This window comes from Halichoerus grypus, chromosome 7, assembly GCF_964656455.1.
Source record: "Halichoerus grypus chromosome 7, mHalGry1.hap1.1, whole genome shotgun sequence".
Lineage (NCBI taxonomy): Eukaryota > Metazoa > Chordata > Mammalia > Carnivora > Phocidae > Halichoerus > Halichoerus grypus.
The window spans coordinates 71451287-71467819 of NC_135718.1; the positions used below are offsets into that span (position 1 = coordinate 71451287).

At 38.7% G+C, this 16533-nt stretch overlaps 1 protein-coding gene across 3 annotated transcripts in view; it reads right to left on the reverse strand.

The window, feature by feature from the left end:
- TARBP1 (tRNA guanosine 2 -O-methyltransferase TARBP1) overlaps nucleotides 1-16533 on the reverse strand; it is an 85087-nt gene that overhangs the window by 54857 nt on the left and 13697 nt on the right. For all 3 annotated transcript variants that reach the window (XR_004922374.2, XM_036108663.2, XM_036108665.2), the window contains 6 exons: nucleotides 14536-14671; nucleotides 13834-13930; nucleotides 12586-12675; nucleotides 7602-7743; nucleotides 2453-2552; nucleotides 1336-1508 (listed from right to left, as the gene is read on the reverse strand). Coding sequence is in view for 2 of the 3 variants with exons in the window: in XM_036108663.2 (XP_035964556.2) it covers nucleotides 1336-1508; nucleotides 2453-2552; nucleotides 7602-7743; nucleotides 12586-12675; nucleotides 13834-13930; nucleotides 14536-14671 (738 nt within the window). In the remaining variant the exon portion in view is untranslated. The remainder of the gene's footprint in view (nucleotides 1-1335; nucleotides 1509-2452; nucleotides 2553-7601; nucleotides 7744-12585; nucleotides 12676-13833; nucleotides 13931-14535; nucleotides 14672-16533) is intronic.

Below are 16533 nucleotides of genomic sequence, written 5' to 3' on the forward strand. Positions count from 1 at the left end.
GTAATGAATCACAATCCAAAGTCTAGCACTGGGAAAATGCATAAACTGAGCTGTCTTCATACAAAGGAAGATTATACAACAGGGAAAATAATGAAGTCTAAGAAAGGACGTGCATGAATCTTACAAACACGTGACGTGAAAAAAGTTACAGAAGACTTCCCACAGTGAAGCAACATTTCTACAGAGCTCCGAAGCAGGAAATCAAGACACTACGGTGTTGAGGGATATCTACAGATGACGTAAAACCACTTTCAAAGTGCATGGAAGTGATAAAGACAAAAGTCAAAATAAGGAAGCAAAAGGGGGGACTGAGGAGTAACAGGTACATTCATTCTTAGGTTGAGTAGTAAGTTCACGGGTGTTTGATTATTTGGCATCATAACGTATATAAAACCATCACACACTCGTATGTGTGTGTTTGTGTGTGTGTCAAATATCACAATTTTCCGCAGGGCACCAGTGACCCAGTCCTGCTCTTGAAACCACTAACCCTATTAAAAAGTCAAAACATGTCAAATGAACCCAAATTTATACCCTTAAGGAGACAAAAACCTTATAAAAAGTTACTGTTGTGTGTACAGCATTTGGTTTCACTGCCATTATTCAAAATATCAGAATCCAGAAACTAGCTTTAAAATTTCATAAGCATATATTAAAATCTAATCCCATCAATGTTATCCTATGATTCCCTAGGATTCTCAAGTAGCAGATTTCTAAAATTCCAAGTGAAACTGGTGGGAAAGGATTGGGAATCAAGGCTCTTCAATAAATAGTGTCTCTAGTGTCTGTGGTCTTCAGCTTCTGTCTTGCATGCATCTTTGTTTAAGGAAAGAACAAAGAGCTCAACGCTTCTACTACCACTATACTTTCTGTATGAAGCATATTCTACTTAAAAGGTGTTCAGAGACGAATGTATCTGAAAACAAGTTATTATGAAATTACTACCATTCTTGTGCTTTAGCTTAATCTCTGCAACATCTAGCAGAGTGGCCATCAGAAATGGATCTTGCTTAAACATATATGAAACAGGGATCATTTTCATGTCTGGAAATTAATGAGTGAGCAAAAATTTAAAAAAAAAACACAAATAAAAGCAAATAAAATCACATTTCAAAACAACGGTAACCAGCAAATGTAAACGCTATGACGTCAGCTCCATGAGGGCAGAGGGTCTGCACCTTCGCCAGGGCATCCCCAGCACCACCAGGGGATACTCGGTCCATATCTGATGAAGGCATGAGGTGATCCTTTTATTTAAAAGGTCAGGAATTTCCTCTCATTCTAACCACCAACCATATACCAAGCAAGACACCAACAGAAACTATGTATCCTCACCATCTTGGGCACTGGAACCTTTCAACATGCAAGTGTGCAATAACTTCAACAGGACCTGGAGGCATCTGTCAGTTTCCAGCAAGGGCATGTAGGCATTTGTACCAAACTTCATAAGGGATTCCAGAAGAGGATCTAAGAATATCCTTAATACATTCTGTGTTCTCCGCTTTTCACTAGATATTAAAAGACATGCCCAAATCAAGCATTTCAAAAGCATGAAGAAATTATTTTCCATCTATAACTTGTGGAACTGGTTAGCTACTGGATTCGATGAAGTAGAATTAGTCTCATGGATGATCCGGACACCTACGCACCTCCTGGGACTGATCCCCTCCAGCCTCCTCGCTGACCTCTCAGTCTATGCTTTCTCAGTAAATTCTCCGTGCGCTCGCAAAGAAAAGCACAGGGAAGAACATACCGCACTCGACTCTAGGCACAAGTAGGAAGGAGATCCTATACCCACTTTATTTGTAAATTAAAATGCTGAGACCCTGCTACAATAATTCAAAAAACAAAACAAAACATACACTAGTCACAGAAACAATACATTAACAAAAAATACAAAGAATTAAGGGTTTATAAAAAACCATCATAACCAACTTTCATACTAAAACTTTGTCTACAAAAAAGATTCGATGTTAAATCAAATTAACTGCGTATCATGCAAATACACTAGCAAACGGAACTGCTTTTTGCAGTAATTATAATCTGGTGAGAACTGATTTGTGCACATACTCAAAATATAAATGAGTTTTATCTTTATTACACTTAAAAAAAATTACACATTTTACAAAGGGGTCAAACCCTGTAAATTTCTTTACCTAATCTTATGCTAGAATCTTACAACCTATTCTTTTAATATTCTCTTATAAAACCAGTGATTAATATATATAGTTTTTCCAACCTTCTCTAACAGTTGAACTTACCTAAAAAGACTAACAAGCCCCTATTCCTATCAATTTATTGTTAATTTTAAACATTTCTCTAGCATACACACGGTGATCAATTCCATACCTTTACACCTGACTCAATCACGGGAAAGTGTGAATAGGCACCATAAATCTGATTAGCCTTTTTTTTTTTTTTAAGATTTCTTTGCAAGTTGGGAAACACTTACCTGTACTGAGTCTTCATTCCTTCCACATCTACGGCCAGCAAGACCATCATTGCCACAAGCTTGGCTTCAAACCAGTCAGGCATAAGGCAGTCTTCTCCCGCTTAAATAACAAGAGTTGAGGTTTGCAAAGCATTAACAAAATCCTTCAAAGATGATGTTTCAAGAAGAAAACAGCCAAATGATTACACTTTATCAATATAAAATTATAAGCACGGAGATGAAATGGAGATGAAATGCAGAAGAACACTCCTGGGCATAGCTCACTGTTACAATGACTGCGGTAGTGAGTGGTATAAAATGGCACCATGCCCTCATCTGTCTGGGGAATAAGAGAAAATCCCCCGAGGAATGAGCATGAAGGCTGGGAAAGAGTACAGTAGGTGAAGGGAAGCAAGGCTTCCCCAAGGAAGGCAGAGCATGCTGAAGGTCCTCTGGAGGACAGAGCGTGCCACATTCCAGGGGATGGATGGATGCCCGTGCAGCAGGGCACGTGAGTGGGAGGGAGTGCCAAAGCTGAGGTGACACAGACAGCCAGGGAAGAGACCAGGGGACTTAGTGGGCCATGCAAAGGATTCCTTGACCCTAAAGCCTAGGGGAAGCCACTTTAGGTTAAAGTGAAGGCGTAGAAAGAAAGGGAGGAAACATTTGTAGATCCAAATTAGTAGTTTAAAAAGACTTCTCCAGGTACAATGTGGAAGGGAGACTGTAGGGGAAGCAAGAGGAGATTCAAGGTGACGGGTTAAGAGGCAAATCTAGTTATTTCAGCTGAGAGGAGAAAATTGCCTAAAATATAAGCAGGAGGAGGATGGAATGGGTACGGACCCAAAGGCTCTGGAGCCTCGGACCTGTGTCTGAGCCCCAGTCCTGTGCGCCTTAGCTGTGGGACCCTGAGACAATTGCTTGTCCTCGCAGAAAGCTTAGGTCTACTCTGAAACTAACATAACGGTCGGTACATGTCAACTACACTCAAAAAAATAAAACAAAACAGAACAAAAACCTAAAAAAAAGAAAGTTTAGGTCATCTATGAAATCAAACTAACCTATGACTCTCCTTGGGTTTCTTATAAAAATTAAATTTACTCAAAGTTTCTAGAATTAGTTTTGGAAGAGAGAACATAGTTAACAGATAAAATGAATATTTTCCCATCTCTAAAAGCCAATTAAACAAAAATAAGCCATGAACAGATTTCTTTTTCATTCATGGTGTATCATTATAGCAAGATCACACTTTTCATCTCAATTCCCAAGAAAAATTTAGGTAAGAGATCTAGTTTTCCAGCCCAGTAGTTTAACTTAAACCAATTTTCTTAAATGCTCTAATATATTTTGGGGGTAATTTAATATATTTTAACATAAATTTACTGGAATAGAACAGAAGACAGTAGTAAAAACATACTTGCATGTAGGACAACTCAGTTAAAAAATACAATAAAAGGATAAACTTTGTTATATATTATTTTTTAAAATGCTATAAAGGCCACTTAGTTGCCATCAGTAAAAAATCCGCTCCTATTTTTTTTAAAAAATCCCAGCGTCGGTGCTATCCCGGAAAATGGAGTAGGCTAAACTCGTAAACGTCGTAAAGACGAGTTACTGAAACTTGTTCTTGGAAACATTTTCCTCACATACTGCTTTCCACCCCACCCGTACACTGAGGTCCTTCCTCAGCCCAGACTGAAATGACGTCACTCAGGACGGCCCTGGAGGCAGACCCCCCGGAGCTCACGGGAGCTGGGGCGGGGGCGCTACTCCAGCGGCAGCGGCGCCTGCGCATCTTGTGCGCTCAGGCGCGCGAGCGGGAAGCCCGGGCCTGCGATACGACATGTGGGGGAGTGACCAGCACACGCGGCGCTCCTCACTTCCTTCAGCGAAATACAGCAGGGTTCTAGAACCACAGATCCTGCTTGAAATCCCAGGCAACTGTTCACCTTGGATACCAAAAGGGAAGGTTATAAATCGGAAGTGTAGTGGATTTTATTTTTTCGAAGATTTTATTTATCAGACACAGAGAGACACAGCGAGAGAGGGAACACTAGCAGGGGGAGTGGGAGGGGGAGAAGCAGGCTTCCCACTGAGCAGGGAGCCCAATGCGGGGCTCGATAAGGGGCTCCATCCCAGGACCCTGGAATCATGACCTGAGCGGAAGGCAGACGCCCAACGACTGAGCCACCCAGGCGCCCTATAGCGGGTTTTTAATGATTTCTGATGTCGAGGAATGCCCCCGTACCAGACCAGTAACGACAGAGCGCCTTGCTCTTCCAGTGCAAGCCACTGGCAGGTCTGTCTGCTACGGGGTGCTCTCCAAGTACCTGGCCACCAGCGAAGCAAATCCATGCTGCAGAGGGGCAGCTCTCAAACTCCCGCCTGGTGTAGGATCACCTGGAGGCTTTGTCAATACAGAGGGTCAGCCCCCACCCAGAGTTTGATTCAATAGGCTTGGGACAGAGCTGGAGAATTTGTTTTTCTAGAGTTTCCAGGTGATGTTGGTGTTGCTGGTCTGGAAACCATACTCTGCAAACCACTGAGGGAGAATTCCCCTTTTCACTCACTGAAGCTAGAAAAGTGGAGGCAACAATGGTTTTAAAGAAACAAAAGAATCATTGGCTATTACTAATCACCTTAATGCATTTTAGCCCCAAATCACTGGTCAAATCTTGCTACCATGAATTTTAAACAGTGAGTGTAATTCTAGAAAATGCAAGCAAGGCTGAGTGTTGGAGAGCATACTAGGCTCGTCCGGGGCACGGAGGAGAGAAAGGTGAAGTGGAGGGGAAGGATTAAAAAGAGGTATGAACACACTTTTGAGCCTGACAGATAAACGGGTTACCTTGCTATGCTGGTGGGTTTCCTATAGACGTAGGTCCAAACCCACCACACATATAGCTTAAATATATACAGTGTGATGTAAGTCAATCATACCTCAACGCTGTTTTTAAAATTTGTTGTACAACTGCAATATACTACTTCGGGGCTATTCCATGTCTCTAGATTTCTTGGTTACGTTTTAAGTAGGTACATCTTTTTAACTACAAAATCTTGACACCAAATATCCTTTCCGAGGGACTGCTTAAGTATACATTTCTTCAAATGTATCTCCCTCTCTGATTAACCTTAGCACGTCCAAGGTCTGACAAGCCTTCTGTGCTACTTCCAAACTATGTTTCACTTTCTGTGATTCAGAAAGCCTGCCCTGAAAGCTCTTCAGCATTTGTTTGTTTATAGGTGATGCTGGTTTTGAGTGGCTTTTGCCGCTATTGCTTTGTTTTGTTGTCTTGCGTACCACGTGTCCAACACGGTGTGCATACGTACGTGTATGTGTATTACCCCATATCCACCCTTGCCGCCTACCATTCCTTCTTGGGCTCCATGCCACAGACTGACAGATACATAAATACACAGACAGACAGACGCCTACCTACTTTCAGCTCCCTGGATGCAAGTTCATCCAAGCCTTGTGGGATACTCCTTTCTACTTTTCACCTTCATTTCTGCCCACTGGTCAGATGTCACCCATCTGGTAACCTCCCACTACTGGTCTACCCGTTCCAAGTAGGTACTGCTTTCACAGGTTCCCCAGCCTGGTGTTGACTATGTCTTTCAAGGCACTGTGCTGGGATTATCTGCTTACCTATCAACTTCCTTGCTAGATGATGCTCTGAGAGCAGGGGATACAGCTTTTATCTCTGTGACTCCAATGCCCGGCTCTTAGAAAACACTTGATATATGCCTGCTGAATCAACAGTGCAAAATCTATCTGTACTAACTATGCCAAAACTCAAAGAAAAAGCTACTTTAGATGTAGAACCTGATTGAAAATAGTGCTTTGGCCGATAAGTTCTTATATAAAAACAAAATTGAATAGTACATGTATTTTATGCTCAGAAACTCAAGCTAAATTTTGTTTGCTTTGGAATTTATTAACTTGCTCTGAAAACTACCCCAGTAATTGCTAATTAAACTTTATAAAGGCACTCAGCCAAGTGCATTAAAAGTCAAACAAAAATATTAAAATACACACAAATGCCTCCCCTTTGCACTTGAAATCAAGTTTTAAGTTTTTAAAAAACTTAAAATAGCCTATTATATTAAACAGTATATTTAAGTCCTAGAAATATTAAAGAAAGATGCTAAAAATATTGTTTCATCTGATTCTGAATATTTACTCAGATCTGATGCTGTTTTTTACTCTGAATTATAAAACAAGTTCTGAAGACATTTTAGGGACTTTAATGTATGTTTACTCTAGTAGGGACGAAACCTTCTTTACTTTTATAGCCCTAACAAAAGAATCCTCCAAGTAACAACACAGAGAATTTACTAGACAGAGGGAGAATGAAACACGAAAGAGAAATGTTCTAAGAAGGAAAAACAGATAAACTCATGTATTTTGGAAGGATAATTATCTGATCATTTAAAACCTATTCCATGATCAGATTAGAGAAATCAGTACATGAAAATGACTTGGTCTGAGACAAAGCCAGGAAATTTCAGACACGTTAAATTCAAAGATGAATTTACCCAAATTATCAACTAAGGACTTTAATGAAGAAGAAGCATTAGCAATGTAAAAAGAATCCTAATTAATGAATCTGCTAATAGTTCTTCCCTCAATGCAGTCTTACACATTTCCCTAAAGAAGCTGGAAAATGGATCTTGACTAAGTACCTGGTAAAAAGAAAAAACTAACAAAACCATCCTTTCAAACATAATTTTTCTCTAAAACTATGTTTCACAATCAGTTCATACTACATGTTTTGAAAACAAACACACAAAAGATGCACAGATTTATCTACAAATATTTCCACTTACAGAGGCTTTAAAAACACATCTGCAGTATCTAGCCCGTGAAGATTCAATGATTGTAGAATAAATTTGTTTCTGTCCAATTCCTACTCTGGCAACTTACTAGTTTCTTAAAACATACAAAAATAGTTTAAAATCTCAAGTCCTAGACCAGATAAAGTACAAGTTAGGAAACATATTTTTACATTCCCTTTATTCACATTATTTGGCTGAAAATACGAGTTTGATATCAGTAAATTGGCACACGTTTGGTTAAGCTTATATCTGGACTGGAGAAACTACTTAAAAGTTCTTTGAAAAGAATTTGGTGATATCAATCCATATAAATGATATCAGACTTACTTACTTTCCCAAGCAGGTGACTTAATATACTCTCGAACTAGGTTCTTCACGTAAGCATTTAAAGAGGATGTCTCAGGAAGTCCAATGGAGATAGAAGCTGAGGCTCGCCTAAAACAGCTTTCATTAACACGCAACCAATCACAGAGCTAGGAAAGAAAATAGTTATTAATTTTAAAAACCTAACTGAGCAAAGGGTTTGTAATTTCCCTAAGTCAATTTTCTTTCTTCCACGATAAAGTGAATTTAAATATCTGAACGCAACAGGGGCGCCTGGGTGGCTCAGTCACTTAAGCATCTGACTTCGGCTCAGGTCATGGTCTCAGGGTCCTGGAATCAAGCCTGGGGTTGGGTTCCCAGCACAGCATGGAGTGTGCTTGTCCCTCTGCGCCCCCACCCTCCCCCCGCTCATGTCCTCTCTCTCTCAAATAAATAAAATCTTTAAAAAAAAATCTGAACACAACAAAGTAATAGAACATTTAGGCATGACTGAGTTCTACAGACAGTGCAGAGAGAAAAAAATGTGTATCCATATATATACGTGTGTGTGTGTGTGTATCTACACACGAATGTATAAACTTCATTTATAGGCAAGAATTTTTAAAGTACCTAATATATAGTGCACATTTTAATAAGGTTTCCTAAAGAACATCTCTGTGAAAATTGACACATTATGTAAACCAAGTTACAACCTTAAATTAAATTAAAATTCATTTCTGCTTCCTATACTAAAACAAGGATATGTCTGTTTTTGTATTAATTATAATTAAAGTTCCTACCCTCCTCACAAGTCTACTTTCTATCATATGTGCATTTTAAAATATATTAACTAAAAAGAGAAATACTAGTCCTTCTCTGTTGCAACTTTTAGAAGATTTGTAAAACTAAAAGTTCCAAAATTCATCTTTGGTCACATGTAATTGCGAATTTTGTTTTGAAACTGAATTATGTTCTCAGTTTTCTTTTCATAGCATATCTCTTACTGTACAAATTCAACATATGAATTTAAATACAAAGTAAATAATTATGAAATAAGTCTTTCTAAAAAGAATTTTTAAAAAAGTATTCCTTGCATTAGGGTTAACCAAAATTACATATAAGGAGACAATAATACATCACTTGACCAAAGACAAACTTGATGAACAAATGAATCAGTCAAGATTAACTGACATCCCATCAGTGCCAATGAATGAGCAGTTCAATAACACTAAAGAAGTTGCTCTGTGTAGGTCTTTATCAAGTTGGATCATCATAAAATCTAACTGTAAGGTCAGCCAGGATACTGATCTTTCAACAGGATATACTTTTTCTTTATATTTCTCTCAAACTGGCCAGACTAAGTTTCTGAACTATTGCTATAAGATGTGTGAGGTTTTACAAATCATGCATTTCCACAAGCACGATCCTATTATAACAAAACTGACAAGTAAACTCAAATTCATATTTGTTTCTTCTATCAAATCTGTCACAAGATTCTGAATGTTTTCTCTCCAAAGAGTTTTCATGTCAGAATTATGGCTTAAAATGGCATCTACCTAGCAGTCTCTGGGAGACAGGTTCCCTTGATTTCCCATTAAAAGACGAATCTCAAAAGTTTATTTGCATACTGCCAAGACAAGGAGAAGATGCCACAGAGTGGGAGAAAATATTTGCAAAAGACACATATCTGGTAAATTATTGGTTCAAAATATACAAAGAACTCTTAAAACTTAACATTAAGAAAACAACCAACCCGATTTTAAAAAATGGGCAAAAGATCTAAACAAACACCTCCCCAAAGAAGATATACAAAGAGCAAACAGTATATGAAAAGATGCCCAATATCATATGTCACTAGAGAATTGCAAATTAAAACAAGATACCACTACACACCTCACAGAGGCTAAAAGCCAAACCACTGACAGCACCAAATACTGACAAGGACGTGGGGCAACAGGAACTCTCCTTCACTGCTGGTGGGAATGCAAAATGGTACTACCACTTTGGAAGACAATTTGGTAGCTCCTTAAAAAACTGAACATTTTCTTAACATATAATCCAGCAACTGTGCCCCTTGGTATTTATTCAAATGAGTTAAAAAGGTATGTCCGTACAAGAACTCGTATGTGAATGTTTACAGCAGCTTTATTCATAATTGCCAGAATTTAAAACCAACGAAGATGTCCTTCAGGACGTAAATGAACAAACAGTGGTACATCCGACAACAGGATGTTATTCAGGGATAAAAAGACATGAGCTATCAAGCCATGAAAAACCTTGGAAGAACCCTAAATGCCTATTTCTTAGTGAAAGAAGTTAATCAAAAAATGCTTCATAGTATAGGATTCCAACTATATGACATTCTGGAAAAGACAAAACCATGGACACAGAGAAAACATCAGTGGTTGCCAAGGGTTTGGGGGTGGAGGGAGGTGGCATGAGAGAAGAGAGGGATGAATCGGTGGAGCAGGGGGGATCTCTAGGGCAGTGAAAGCTAACTGGTGTGCCCCATTAGTGCAAGATGTTAATAACAGAGGGGTGGGGGAGTGAGGAGGTGTATGGGAATTCTCTGTACTTCCTGTTCAATTTTTCTGTGAACCTAAAACTGCTCTGAAAAATAAAGTCTATTAACTTAAAAAACTTACTTAGCTTGAGCTACATGAAATTGCCATTTCCTCAGGTTAAAAGTGACTAAATACCAATGATCTTACATGATTCAACAAAATAGAGATTTACACGATAATGAGAACACTACTACACTGCGTTAGACACTAAGGGACGCGCGTATGTGTGCGTGTGCGTGTAATTGCTTCTATTTTTAAACCAAAAGAATTAAAGTTTGGGTTCAGCTATGAACCACCGGACGTAAGCTTCCTGAAGACAGCGGCCATGTTCACCTTGCTGACCATGTATTCCCGAAACTCAGCTCAGAGCCTGCTGTGTACCAGGTGTCCAAAGAATGTTTTCAAAGAATGAAGACATAAAGAGATAAGCAAACATACCAAAAGAAAGTTAAAAAGAAGGAAAACTATCAAGACAAGTTACTGAATTAGAGAACAGAGAAAATCAGGAGAACAAAGTAGGAAATCTATGGGGGCTGCTTGCTAACAAACAATAAAACAACATCTGGCTGGTCAAAGGGGAAAAGACCATAATGGTAGAGTGTGCTTAGGCTCTGTGTGGACCAAGCATAGTCTGAAACATCTTCACATGCATTTTCTCAATGAAACCTCACAGCTCATACCACATACCGAAATAAATTCCAGATGATTAACCACAATTTACAAACTAGACATATCAATGCAATGAATAGACCTCATTTGAATACTTGAACAAAGCTGAATATATGAACAAAATGCAAAGAACAAACACATTTATTGGACATCTGGAGCAATTTAAACACCAAATATCTGAAATCAAGAAATGATCGTTAACATTTTTTAGGTATGATAAGAGCCTATTTAGGCCCTTTGAAAGTCTTTATCTTTTAGCAGCACATATTTCCAAATGAAATGATAAGATCTGAGACAAAAGTCCAACAAAAGGAACTGATTGAATAAATTCTAAAATATTTAATCGACTGAATTTTTAAATATTACATAGTGGAGATTTAGCAACATGTTAAAATGCTCAAATGCATGTGAAGATGAAAAATAAAATTTGGAACAGTATACTGTTCGTTACTTTGTTTAGAAAATCATACACGTTAATATATCATTTTAAATATAAGCCTATGGGGCGCCAGGGTGGCTCAGTCATTGCACGTCTGCCTTTGGCTCAGGTCATAATCCCAGAGTCCTGGGATCGAGTCCCACATCAGGCTCCCTGCTCTCCGGGAGGCCTGCTTCTTCCTCTCCCATTCTCCCTGCTTGTGTTCCTGCTCTCACTATCTCTCTGTCAAATAAATTAAAAAATTAAAAATATATATATATATAAGCCTATATAGTGAGAAAGCAAGACAGAGAATATGTGTACTGAAAAAATTAATAATTAAGCCAAAGAATCTGGATTTAATTTGATCATAGACATTACAGGTGACTTTTATTTTCTTTATATGGTTCTGTATTTTTTCAGACTCCACCTAATTAGATGCATTATGATCAAGAAAATAAAATCAAATTCTAATTTTTAAAGACCCCAATTTTCTTTTTCTTCATTCCCTCCATTACCCTACTCTATGCCCTTATAATTTCACACCTGAATTACTTTAACACAGTTCAAGCTGATTTCTCATTTCCCTCTGTGCGTACACAGATGGACTTGCCTTCTAAAAGAAATACTCACATCCCTGCCCTTCGTGATCTCTCAGGCACTGGAGAAATAGAATTCTTTTTTAAAAAAGCCCCGTCCTCAAAAACCATAAGCTGTAGTGGACACAGATCAGAATTCAACCAGCTATACGACGGCTAAGAGCTAACAGGAGTAGCGGGAACTGAGCTCCAGAGAGGAGGAAGCAGACCCCCGATGACCCCATGCAGAAGAGCAGCCCCGTGAGGCCAGTGGGCCTGCAGGACCGTTGCGGGGAACAGCACTAGTGCAGGGTCTCCACGAGAGCAACGGCTGCAGAGGGGGAAAGGCGTTTAGGATTTCATGATGGGTTTGATGCATAAAGTCAGGAAGAATCAGGAATTACCAAAATGTCAGACTCAGGCAACTAGGTAGATGGAAGTGCCATTAACAGAAAAAACCAGAAGAGGAGGCCTGTGTCACTGTTTTTGAGTCTAACGTCATCCTTACTCCTGATCCATCTCATCCAGAATCGAGATCTGCCCACGAGCACTACCTTCTCTTCTAAGTCTCTCCCTATCCCAAACATTCTCCAGTCTCCCCATAAGATTCTTAGTAGCATTATTACTTAGGTTCACTCAAAGCAAATATACAGTATTTAAAAACCTCTGTTGGTAGATAACAAAGCCATCACTGTATTTTACATAAGTGACTAGTGAGTTCAATTAGAAAACAATTTTTTATAACTTTTCAAAGATTTATCATTAAATTATTTTCCATCTCACCTCTGTCCACAATGAGGTTCCTCGTCCTAAGGACTCCTCTTGTCTCAGAGACATGAGAAAAGTTGAAACATCTGAAAGTGACACCTTCTCCTACAAGGGGGTAAGTAGGGGGAGGGTGTCAGGGCAGTTTAAAAAAATTACTCACTTAAAAATTTTTAATAAAATGAAATCACTGTAAAAGCAAACTAACATACCATTTAAAGTAGAATATTACTAGTTAAATCAAAAGAAAGTTTTAAAAAAAAAAATTCAACTTTAGAAAAGATACTGACTACAAGCAATCAATATGTTATTATATAAAGTGAAAGATTATTTTCTATGTTCCTTATGATCAAGAGACAATATGGTCAGAGTCTAAAAGCAAAAACAAAAACATTCTATAAGAAATTACTTAAGTCGAAAAGTGAAGCTTACTTTCAAAGCCATGAAAATGACCCTGTCTTATGAAAACCACAGAAGTCTTTTCATTCCCTTAAGCCTGTACATGTTGAATTAAGATACCTTGTTCTAGGCCAGGTGTCGGCAAAACCACTCACAGCTCTTTTGTAAATAAAGTTTTAGTGGCACATAGCCACTTTATTTATAAACTGTCTATGGCAGCTTTTAAGTAGTTGTAACAGAGACCATGGGATGCGCAAAGCCTTAAAAAATGGACTTTTTCTGGCCCTTCACAGAAAAAGTTTGCTGACCCCTATTCTCAGCAATAGTAGTGAAGGGGCTCTGTAAAAAAGAAAGATACTACAGACTCCTTGAAAATCAATTTACAGGAAGATGTGCAGAAAAAGTATAGAGGAAACCAGGTAAAAGCTTCCAAGCGTCCTCTCCCAGTGGAGTCACCCAAGATGGGTTTAATTCCCCCAGCAAGAAGCCGTGATAGTGTGTGAACTGTTGTCTACCAGGGAAGCTCGTTACAGACTCACGGCTCAGGGTTCTTACTGGGAGTTGGTCCTACAGGCACCCCTGCTGAGCACCTACCAAGATTCCAGGCTCCGAGAAGGAAAGCAGGTGTTAGTAAAAACCGCACTGTTTGTGTAAACACCGGGCATAGTCCATCACTCTTCCTAGTTACCACAGGGCGAACCCTCCCGAAATCCATGTTCCTGGCCTCCAGCAAGGGCCAGCCGACCTCATGAGCAGGGCTTTCTAATGACAGCATCACAGGCCTGCTACGTTGACACGTTTTTGCACACTTATTCACAGAGAAAGACTTGTAAACTGAAGTATCTTGAGTAAAAAAGATAAACTTACCACATCTACCAAATTCATAGCTGTTTGAAGAAGATAGCACTGAGCTGCCCCTCTCAGTAGAATCTGATGGGTGATCATAGTGCACTGAAGAACATCCCTGACATCAAAAAACAAAAACATGCATTTCCATGTTCCCAAAGACAGTCCTGATAACTTGTAAATACTGACAAGCTGATTTACAGTATCCACAATTCCCAGTGTAGAAAGTCACTGTTAGTACACCTTCAAGGCTATTATTTCCCATTAAGGTCTCTCGTAGAGCTCAATTTTAATATGAAATATATCTCTTTCAAAAGACTGTAATTAAGACACTATTAAAATAAGAATTTTACATTTTTTGAAATACTTTGCAATCAATATTACTGTTTGATATTTTCTCTCTAGTTTTCTACATATCAATGTAATTTAAGAAAACCTTATTGGCCTTGTTTTAAAATGATCAAAATCCAATAGCATGTATCATGGCACATATATAAATTAGTAATTCATAAAACAAAATAAGTCCAACCATATAAATAGACGTTTTACTTCTTAATATAAAATTAAGAGCTCCAAAGTAAGAGCTCAAATCCCCATGCCAATATTAACTAAAACCACTCACTACAGATTAAAGCAGAGGGAGAAACAAAATTTACTGATGGAAAGTTACTGCAGATAACCCTAAGTGAACATATGAACATATGTGAACACAGAGTAAATTACCTGAGAGCAAGAAGCCCTTCTATACCCAGGGCTTTACATCTTGGGACATTTGCCAAAGCCTTAGACAGAAACAAAATGGGAATGGCACACCAATGTCTACTTGTCATCTTCTGAATAAACTTTAATAGGAAACTACCTGAAAGAAAAGGTTTTAAAATATCACTGTTGCCAAGAGTCACACAGAAAGCTGCCCAACATCGTTAAAAGGTATGAAAATGCAAATCAAAAACCATATGCGGAATATAACAGCACAGAGGACCACAGTGGAAGGGAGGGAAAACCGAATGGGCAGAAATCAGAGAGGGAGACAAACCATGAGAGACTCTGAACTCTGGGGACACAAACTGAGGGTGGCTGCAGGGGAGGGGGGTAGGGGGATGGGGTGGCCGGGTGATGGGCATTAAGGAGGGCACATGATGTGATGAGCACTGGGTGTTACATGCAACTAATGAATCACTGAACACTACACCAAAAACTAATGATGTACTGTATGTTGGCTAACTGAATTTAAATTAAAAAAAAAAAACACAATGAGATAGAACTTCACACCCACAAGGATGGCTGTCATCAAAAGGATAGACACTAACAAGTGCTGACACGGATAGACAGAAATTGGAACTCTCATACACTGCTGGTGGAAGGCAAGATGGCGCACCAGTGTAGAAAACAGTTAACGAGTTAAACTGAGTTACACCGAGAACTACCCTAGGAGCCAACAATTCCACTCCTAGGTATACACTCGAGAGAACTGAAAGCATGTGTTCATACACAAACCTGTATGTGAATATTCACAGTAGCATTTTTCATAATGACCAAAAGTGGAAACAATCCAGATGTCTACCAACTGCTAAATGGATAAATAAAATGTGTGATATCTGTATAGTAGAGTATTATTCAGCCACAAAAAGAATGAAATACTGACATGGATCATTACTGGATGACTCATTCATGGATGATGAAATCTTAAGAACATGCTAAGTGAAAGAAACCAGACATAAATTAAAAGGCCACATATTATAGGATTCCATTTACATGAAATGTCTAAAATAAGCAAATCTGCAGAGAAAGGAGATTTAGTGGCTGACAGAAGCTGGTGGGAAAGGAGAATGGAAAGGGATCGATGATGGGTGATAAAAATATTCTTTCTGGGAGTGATGAAAATATTCTGGAACTAGTGGTGATGGTCGTAGAACTTTGTGAATGTACTAAAAACCAATGAAATGAACACTTTAAAAGGATGAGTTTTATGGTCTGTGAATTATAGCTCAACAAACCTGTTGGGAAAAAAAAGAAAAAAAATCAATTCTATTTCAATCTCATTCCTGTAAGATAAGTACTCTACTATATTGTAGATTCTTTTTTTTTTTTAAGATTTTATTTATTTATTTGACAGAGAGAGAGAGAGCACAAGTAGGCAGAGAGGCAGGCAGAGGGAGAAGGAGAAGCAGGCTCCCCGCCGAGCAGGGAGCCCGATGCGAGACTCGATCCCAGGACCCCGGGATCATGACCTGAGCCAAAGGTAGCCGCTAAACCGACTGAGCCACCCAGGCACTCCTATATTGTAGAGATTCTGATAACCATGCGGCTATAATAAAAAAGAAGTTTAAGGTGTAAGATCAATTTTTTTTTACTGTTAGAACCAGTCCTCTGTTGAAGAGGTTAAAGAAAAACAGTAAGAATTACTGATGGTAACTGGCCTCTGGTATCTGCGTACAATAACATTAGCTCCTTCTCATACGCCATTTCTTACCTACCCTGGATCTAGTCACTAATTTTCTATCTTGAGATACCAATATCCGATGCTCCGTTCTGCCTTCTCTGCTAATATGTCATTTCTTAAAGACCCTCAAGTCATGAAATTAGTGACGATGTCGGTTTCCTCAGATCATCACCGTAGAATGACTTAAGAAATCCTTGGAAGCTCCTGAAAGGAGCTTGTGTTTTATTTATAAAATAATATTTTATATTATTTATAAAATACCACGTATTTTATATCTT